A 9,383-nucleotide genomic window follows, 5' to 3' on the forward strand; every position below is an offset into this window, starting at 1 on the left:
GCTCAGGCATGAAAAATATCTTTGCCCAGTCTTTATCATGGAGATCGATAACACAATGCAAACTAGAATACTCCCTTATCAAAATATTATGTGCTGAAGCCAGGCGGCCAAATAAAACTTTGCAAGCCTGCTCCCCAGAGTAACTATTTTATGTTCCTTTTCTGCTTCAAGTACTAGATATAATCAAGCACAGTTGGATGCTCCTGATTAACACGACGGTTGCCTGGAAACACAGGCATAACATGGCCCAACTTTCCTGGCCATGCCTGCGCTTGACATTCACTGGACAGTCAGGTGAACGCGGTTCGGCTTTGCAAACCTTGGCTCTTAAAGCCTTTTAGCCTAAGCTTTAGGGGGGAAAAAAATGTTACCGGGTGCATGTTCAAAATGAAAAGATAAACAGCTCCGGAAGGAAGAAGGAATGCAAATCTGTGTTCTGAAAAGCTGTAGTACGTTTTCTTTGTATAGCGAGGATTAAGAGTTTCACCACCATACTGAATCAATAATGGAAGAATACAAAAATCCAGTCCAGATGCTTTCACAGTTGATTAACACCTATCACAGTACTCAATCCCTTAATTTTTTTTTTCCAGACATCAGGAGATAGCTGGGGGAAAGAGGAAAAGGAGGGGACAGAGGTTCAGTTTGTTGTTGTGCCATACTTTTTTTTCCAAATGACACCTGGAAAAAACATATCTCAGCCTATGTTCAACATAAAAATGTTCTGCAACTCATTTGTAAAGCGAGTGGAGCAACACTCTCCTGCCCGGGCCCGATCAGTGTGGCAACCACCGCTCACTTGGTCTGAGGAGGCAGCCCCGGTAGGGCCAGATCACCTCGGGATTAACAGGATCTCATCATAGTAGACTACAGTTGTATATGGGATCATACAGGTTTTTCCGTAGGACATTCATAAGGCGTTATGTGACTGTAAGTGGAAACAAGTCATACAAAACCGCATCTCTGTGGAGAAACGGGTGTTTGGCTGACGCGGGGTGCGGGGGAAACCCCGGCAGCACAGCCCGCGGGGCGCGGGGCCTTGCACGGGCGGCCAAGCAGGCCTGCACCGGGCAGCGGCGCTGGGGAACCCGCCCACCCCCGCGGACGCGGGTGGGAACGGCCCGCCCGCCCTGCCGCTGCCGGAGGAGGCGGGGAGCGGCCCGGCCCGGCCCCGCCCCGCGCGTCCCGGCGCCGTTTGGCCCTGCCGCCGCGCCGTAGCGGGCCGGCGGGGATTGGGCGGGAGCGCGGCGGGCGGCGAGCGCCGGGCAGGGGGCGGCGGGCCGCGGTGAGTGCGGGGCGGGCTTGGGGCTCCCAGCGGCGCTTCACCCGCCGCCCCGGGGAGGGGACGGGACTGGGGGCAGGGAGAAGGGGGTGGGGGCTGCCCGGTTACGTGGGCGGGGGAGGGGGGCTCCCGTGCGGTGGTGCGCGTACCTCCGCCGCGTGCGCCCGTTGTAGCCGGTGCTTCCGCCGTTTTCGCGCTTTTCTAAGCAAGCGGCTGCGAAGCTGCGCCTGGCCCGGGCGGGCTGTCAGGCGCCGGCCGGAGCGCGCTTCGCGCCGTTTCAGCAGGGCCTGAACCCGCCGCCTTGGCAGCGGCAGGCGAAGCCCGGCGGGTTACCGGCGGGGCAGGGGGGCGCCACCGGCGGGACCGAACGCGCGCGTTGCCCGGGAAGGCTCGGGCTGTGCAGGGCGGCGGGGCCGGGCCCTGCGGCCGCGGGCAGAAGCGGCGGAGGCGGGGGGCGCTGGCCGCAGCACTAGCCCCGCTCGCCGCCGGTGGCGTGCAGGGCAGAGCGGGGGGGCAGGCGCTGAGGCCGGGGCCCGGCGGCGCTGCGGGGGGAGCACCGAGCCGCGCCTGGGCGCTGCGCCCTCAGTCTTGAAGTCGCAGCATCTTTTCGGGTTTCTACAACTCGAATCTCAAGCCTTAATCCTAAACCTAGTCTAAGGTAACTGATCCATTTGAAGGCGTCCTTCCCAATTTACTCTTTGCTCATAGTTGGGAGCCGAGATCAAAAATCCTTCTGCTCTTTCAGCACAGGCTTCTGTGTATAGAGCCTGCCCTGGCTTCTCACCCCACCCCCTAAAGATACGAACCGCTACTTGTGGCTTAGCTATCTAATTTTAGTAAAACCATTTTAGCAAAACGTGTTACAGAGGCCTTTGGCTCTGTTGGAAGCTCCAAAGACACACAGCACGGCAAGCAAGGATGCTTAATAACTTCAGAAGTTATAAAAATGCCAAAGGGAAGGTTTAATGCTGTGGCTCTAGGAGCTTTGTCTCTCCACCTTAAGGTTTTGCTTTTATCTCCTTTGATATTTTCTTCTACTGAAAGTATGGAGAGTCAGGGAACCGTCTGTCTGTACTGAGCGTTCAAAGACCATATGTGAGCGTGTTGCTTACCCGAATGTTTTTTCTCGTTTCTCTTCCCAGCTTACCAGAGAAGATCAAGATGAGTCTACGGAAGCAAACCCCTAGTGACTTCCTAAAACAAATCATTGGAAGGCCAGTTGTTGTAAAATTAAATTCTGGAGTTGATTATCGAGGTAAGCTCTCCATCTGTCTCTCACACAAAGTAAAGTAATTGTTTGGGATGGCTGGAACAGATGCATTGCTTTTGAAAAACAAAACTGTGATCCAGAATCTTGGAGTATGTGAATATAGATCTCAGAATGGTGACATTAAAAATAGAAAGGCAACTCTGGAGAAACTGGTGAAAAGGAGATTAATGGTAGATTTAGAGATATTTACTTATCTAAATCATTAGTGTCCTTCATCACAGATTGTTAGACCGGAGTCTTGGGATGATTCAGAGTTTCTAAAGTGATTTTTGTAAAGATTGGCTGGAATTACAGTTTTTGAAATGGCCAGGCAGTCCCCTTTTCAGTGCTCTGATAGCAGCCCTTGTTGGAACTACCTGGTTTTTTCACCTTCCTGTTCTCCCATTCCTAGTATAGGCCTTGGTCCAGAAAAGCTTCAAACAGTAAACTCTGCTATTGGTCATAAGCCTAAAGGGATGAAAGAGTTATTTACATTCTTGTTTAAACAACAGCCTAGACATGGTTTAGATCAAGACTTGTGGACATACAGGAGAAAGCTTAGTGTGGCTTTTGCTGCTATATGCCCAGTTCATTGTAACATAATCCAGCAGTTCTGTTCCAGAACTTTTCATGCGCTGTAGGATTATAGGGGGTGTTAACCAGTAAATTAAACTTCTTGGTACAGTGTGAAGTGTCCTGGTCCTACTCCCATTAAAATCAGACTGTCCTATTTTTTTAGTAGTATCCAAACTTAATTAAAACTATCATGTATCTCCTGTTGTGCACAATTAAGTCATTCCAGAATAAAATGTCTAAAACATAATGGTTCTGGTACAGGTCACTCCTTCAGACAGGTTTAATTCAATTGGCTCAGTTTAGCACTTGTGGGAGGAGACGTTTTTTGTGCTGTGACAAGGAAGCTTTTTATTATGACAGTTTAAAATTGTTACTGGTCACTGACAGAGCAAGCAGTGCCTTCTTATCCCTTCCTTTGCCTCTTTAGTGTCCCAGCTGACAAAATTTGCAGTCTGTCATTTCTTTGAGGACCACATTGTCTGAGCACTTCAGGTGGGGTTGGTATCTTTAAAACTTCACTGCTTCTCATCGGTCTTTGGCTACTGTAAATTCTTTCTTGCAGGAGGATGTAGTGACAGCACATTGAAGTCAGTTATAGCAAGTCATCATTTACCTAAAGGTACACAAGGCAGGGCCAAAATGGATTTGGTCTTTGGACGTACTTTTTATTTGCTTTGAGAACACAGGTACCTTCTGTTTGGTAAGATCCATTTGCTGCAGATAAATTACTCAACTTCCCTCTCAACAAAGCCAGTTTAACATGCCTACAGTCAGACCTATGGGGAATTGAACCATAGTTCTGATGAACACCCTCATTTGTTACTGGTTTCCCCCTCCCTTTCTTACTTCCCACTGCTCTCCTTCCCACTTGATGTGATCCTGCAGTTAAAAACTTTTATGCTGTTCTCATTTGAAAAATATGCACTCATTTTGTTTTCTGGAGAAATTTGACCAATATTTGTAAACTCAGGCTCCTGTTACAGACCTGTCTAGATTCTCCCTCTAGGTGTTGTTGCTAATTTTATGTCTGTACCTCCACCCTCCAAGCCACTGTATACACAAACGTGTCCTAATACAAGTGTTGATGTGTAACTGTAAAATGTCTTGATTTGCTGTCAAGTGCTGCATTCATCTAAGGGAAGAAGCCCTGAGAAAGTAATCAGTGCTAAATTAATACGTATGATTTCTGTGTGTAGAGATGGATATTTATACTATAACATCTCTACATATAGATAAAACATAAAATACTAGCCAGGACGGGCAGTGACAATATTTAATGGCCTGAGCGTAAACACAAAGAAAAGGAGGAAGAGAATGAAAAAACCATGAATGCACTCTAGGAACAAAAGAGTTTGAAAGTACTGCATTTATGGCCTACTAAGTGGCAGCTTTAAGAAAATCCACACAATCCAATTTTAAATTTTGGACAAATATTTTTTGTGTTCTGTTGTTACATGGTGTACTCTGCATTACTGGAGTGAAAGAGTTTTGACTTGTGGGTTGGGTTTTTTGGTGCATTTAGTAACACTTTGTAAGCAGTCAGTTTTTCCTCTGTGTGTGGATACAGAGGAAAAAAACCAAAGGAAAATAATAACCCTCAAACTATTACAAGCTGGCAGGAGAACTTGAACTCCTAACTATTTCATGGAAGATACTACAGTAACACTTCTGAAAAATGAGGATGTGTCCTAGAGGAGGATTCTCAGACTGGGGTTTTTCCCCCTCCCCAAGTACAGCCAGTACACTATATTTTGAGTTTTAATGCCAGGTAAATAAATCGGGTATTTTTCAGAGGAAAAAAATATTTTAGTATTTTCTGCGTGTGTGCAAGGATTAAGTTAGGAAAACACACATGCAAGATGGAGGTAATTAATACAGCTTTTTACAAGTTGTTTTCTGTGCACTATTAACAAATAAGATTGTATTCTCTGAGCAATTCTTTACATCTGTTAATCCCCACATTCGGTTCCTTACACGAATAATCCATTTGTTGACCAGGCGAGTTAAATTTTTAGATGGCCATGGTTCTGATCTTAACAGTGGGTGTAGATGCCAAGGAGTGATTTAAAATTCAAAAATGCCATCGTGCTGCCAGCACATAGGAAGCACTGTGTGAACAAAGTACAGCCTTCAACAGGGGCTATGAGAAATGAGAATATTGTCTAGAATCAGTGCTACTGAAATGCATATTTATCCTGATCAAAACCCATCTAATATTACAAGTGGCACAGACTTTTTTCCTTGGGTTGCATTAGTTACAAACAACGTAATTTTAATTTTGTGGGAAGATTTCAGTATTATTTGAAAATCTTAGCCTGTTGAAAATTATGTAGAATTTTGTTTACATCAGAGACTTGCATCTAATGTTCTTCTAGATCTGTAAGCATGAAGATAATTATGAAAGTGTAAGGTGTCCTGTATTAAAGCGGTTGTTTTTCAGCTATATTCTTCACAAGTTTTGATGAAACTCAATTTACATAGCCTTGCCCTTTGATTATCCAGTTACACTTAATCTTACAGGTTTTTTTTAGGTGTGTGGCTTAAAACACAAATGAGAAGGGACAACTTAAACTGTCAAAGCGGAAGTTAGCAATCTTCTGAAAGTCATGCCCTAATAATGACTTCTTACCACCCCCACCCCACCCCAGCCATTCTTACATCAACTGATACAGTTGCTTTGAAAGTGTCTGGGGTTCCTCACTCCCAGTGTAATTCCGGGAAGAATACTCTGACCTACTGGCTCATCTAGCCAAGCCTGGGCTTTTAGTCTGTTACAAAGATACAGGGTTTTTTTCAGTACTATTCAAACAGTGCATTTTTGTTTATTTTAAAAAAAAAGTTTAAGCTGATTCAGTTTTAAATTGTCACTGTCTTCAGGTGTCCTGGCTTGCCTGGATGGGTATATGAATATAGCTCTGGAACAGACCGAAGAATATGTAAATGGACAATTAAAGAACAAATATGGGGACGCATTTATCCGAGGAAATAATGGTAACTGCTCCTCCTTTGGTTATTGCTCATTAGAAGGTTGTGATTTGATATTTACTTCTGAATTTGAAGAGTGGCTGAGGTATAACCAAGCTGCTTGTAAGAATATTAGTTTTAGGCTTTCTTGGAAACCTTAGCATATTTATCTTCTACAGTTTTGCTTTTCAGTGTCTGCGCATTCTGCATTCCTGTGGCCCTCTTGGCCTCTGAACTTGCAGTTCATTTAGAGAAGCATGCTCTTTTCTACCCTTCCTTAGAGCTTAGTTCTGTTGTTTGACAGGTTTACTCTTTTGCATTTACTGCCTGCCTAGATGGCCTCTGCTCCATAGAAGCTTGTGTTTTGCTAGGCAAACTACCACATAAATTTACGATACAGTACAGATATTGCTGACACTAATATTTTCATGTGATGCAATTGTCCAGACCTGATTGAATGCAGTTCATTAGTACTGGAGGCTATTTTCATCTTTATGAGTAAATATTTTTACCACCAGTCAAGAAAATCACTAACACTTCACTATTGAGCCTTTGAATATCCCAGTGCAGTAGGTGGATTTTAGTGCATTTCAAGGACAATCCCAGGTTCCTGAAATGACTGTGGTATCAGTTAGGCTGTAATAGCGGGGCATGCTAGGAAGAAGAATATCTGAAAATAGAAAAGGTTTACAAGTCAGGTGTGAAGAGACTTGTAAAGAAGGTAAATGAAGCAGAGTTTGACCAAGTTACTTGAGAAGAAAATGGAGGACAGGAAGAAGGGAGGGAATAAAAACAAACAAGAACTGAATCCTATGTTACAAAAAGACTGAAAGAGAATGCAGCACCAGCAGGACAGAGTGCTTTGGGAGGAGAAATAATCCTTGAATGAGGCTAAACGCTTTTTGCGGGGAATTTGGATTATTATGCTAAGGAGTGCAGTGACATTGCAGCTGGAGAATCAATTATGGAAATAAGAACCTATTATAGAACTTAAAACAAATGGATGAGAGGCAGGAGGCTGCAGAACAGGCTGAGCAGAGAACTTAAGATATCCCAGGTTTAGGAGCATGATGCAGTTTCATGTTGTGAATGGATCTAAGGATATCACCAGCAAGCAGGTGGAAGATGTCTGCTGCTTCACAGGTAATCATTAGCTTTGCCTGAAGTGCTTGGGATTTCCAGCTTTTGTTGAAAGATCATACAGCATTAGTGTCTGACAAGTAATTTTGCTGCTTAAACTCTCATGCTCCCCTCAGTAATGCTGCAGGGTAGCTGGCTTTATTCTTCCTCTGTTCAGCCAGCATCTGCTGGCTATGTAGTTTGGCTATGAATAAAGTGTATACTGAACTAAAGTAGTACATAATGTGTAAATGTGACAGCATTTCTTGAAACTTGGACTTCAAAGTTTCCTGACTTCATTCATGCTGAGGAGGATTCATTACACTGTTGTTTTACAAGCCATGGAAATAAGATATTTTAAGTAAACAAGCTTCTGCACATTATTTACCAGGGCCCTCTTACATGTGCCACTTTCTCCTTTTCACAGTATTGTACATAAGCACACAGAAGAGGAGGATGTGAAGATGCCAGAAGGAGGCCGTTTTGTACTTGTGAACCTTTTCAAAATGATGAGCTCTATTTGATTTGTAGTTAATAATCCACAGGTGAAATACACAAGTGTTTAAATATTTCTTTTTTTAAAATAAATGTAAAGCAGTATAAACTTACTGAATGTTTTTGTTTCAAAGCATTGCTTTGTTCCACTGTACAGAAAATAAATAAGAGAAGCATGTAATAGTGCTGCAAGACTGACTCAAAGCAACAGCTTGTTTGATTATGCTAACAGTTACAGAAATAATGATAGGAAGGTAAGCAGGCACCGAGTAATTGCAAATCACAGCCTTGTACTGATGGCAAAACAATAGTTTAACTGATGTTGGGGAGGAAAATGCTAATGTTTCAGTGACACTGACCCATCCTTTTGGAGAACACAGGGTCAGCTTTAAATGCCAATCTAGTAAGAGTCATTAGGTAAAAAATTTAGCTGTCCAAAGAAATCTTGAATTGTGGATTGACTCAAGGGATGTAACGGTGTCACTTGCACAGTTAGGAGTGGGGAAAGAATGGAATCAAGTAAAAGAAAAGCCCCAAGGGTGAAAAGAAAGCTCTGTGCCAGCTGAGGAATCAGTCACAGGTGAAGAGCTCTTGGCTGGCATGCCATCACAGTAGAAGCTGCTTCACCTTCTGCATATGTACTGCCCTCCCCCCACCCCCCAGCTTGCAGTTACATTTCTTCCCTGCATCTCTACCAAACACAGTGGTCTTTGTTAATAAAAAGAAATTGTAACTAATATCTAAAGCTTCTCCTGAAAACAGACTAGGAATTGAAAAGCTTTTGAAGCTTTTGTAAACATGCCATATGCATCCTCTTCAGACAGTTCATTCTCCTCCCATACGCTTCCCTCCAACCTAGTACCATCTATATGTTCTCTTCCATTACGTGCTAGCCAGAAACAAGAACAAATACATTAAGCTTATAGTATGGGGTGTGCATTAGGGAGGGGGAACCTCTGTGCAGGCAGTGGAGCCAGAACTTGTTTATATTTTGCAACAGTGCTCCCAGATAATTAAAGCCTACGAGTAAATCCAGCTCAGTTTTACATTGATACTTACTCTGCTTTAAAAAAAATTACCTTTTCCTCCTTTTACATGCAGTCAGACAAGAAAAAACGCCCCACCTGAATATTCAGGTATTTCTTAGTCTGAGTGTTACTGCACTTAAAATCCAGATACTCGGAACGTTTTCTTGTTCCTTGGGACAAAGTTATAAGTTAGGGTAATATACCTCACTGTGAGATAATTTAGCCAATTTTTAAAAACACATTTTCTGAAGCCCTGCTTTATTCTTTGGGCAGTTTGTAGTGCCTCCAGGAACAAAAAAAAAAAACTTCTAGTTGTGGATGGATGAACACCAGACAATTGTGTGAATGTAACATTGGTCCATTCTTCCCAAGTACCAGTAGCTCTAATGCAAGCAGGGAACAGTGACATTTTAGTTATCCAAGGGAGAGAATGTGGGTTGCAAATTTTAAATTCTTTTTTTAAAAAAAAAATCAAGGAATAATTCAAAATTATTTTGCAATCAATAGTTAACCTTTCCACATTAAACACTTCAGAAGCCACTACGGAATACATGGAGATGCTACTTTATAATATGCTTCAAAAATTTATTGTTTTCTGACAAGGGTTGAAAAGGGTCCAGGATCTAAGTACAAATCACCAACTTGCTCTTCTCTAAGTCACTTTTTAAAA

General features: G+C 43.3%; 1 protein-coding gene across 3 annotated transcripts; it reads left to right on the plus strand.

Moving 5' to 3' along the window:
* The first annotated feature begins 1,140 nt into the window (after nucleotides 1–1,140).
* On the plus strand, nucleotides 1,141–7,798 carry LSM6 (LSM6 homolog, U6 small nuclear RNA and mRNA degradation associated). Of its 3 annotated transcripts, none has more exons than XM_055797371.1 (4): nucleotides 1,141–1,285; nucleotides 2,425–2,537; nucleotides 5,985–6,098; nucleotides 7,618–7,798. In XM_055797371.1, exons 2-4 carry the CDS (start codon nucleotides 2,444–2,446, stop codon nucleotides 7,650–7,652), a joined length of 243 nt encoding a protein of 80 aa, XP_055653346.1. In that variant the 5' UTR covers nucleotides 1,141–1,285; nucleotides 2,425–2,443; the 3' UTR covers nucleotides 7,653–7,798. The 3 variants fall into 3 exon arrangements, with proteins under 3 accessions (XP_055653346.1, XP_055653345.1, XP_005243372.2); XM_055797370.1 differs by having other exon boundaries at nucleotides 1,202–1,285; nucleotides 2,433–2,537; XM_005243315.3 differs by lacking the exon at nucleotides 1,141–1,285 and adding an exon at nucleotides 1,916–1,940.
* The last annotated feature ends 1,585 nt before the right edge of the window (nucleotides 7,799–9,383 follow it).

This window comes from Falco peregrinus, chromosome 2 (assembly GCF_023634155.1).
Source record: "Falco peregrinus isolate bFalPer1 chromosome 2, bFalPer1.pri, whole genome shotgun sequence".
Taxonomy (NCBI): domain Eukaryota; kingdom Metazoa; phylum Chordata; class Aves; order Falconiformes; family Falconidae; genus Falco; species Falco peregrinus.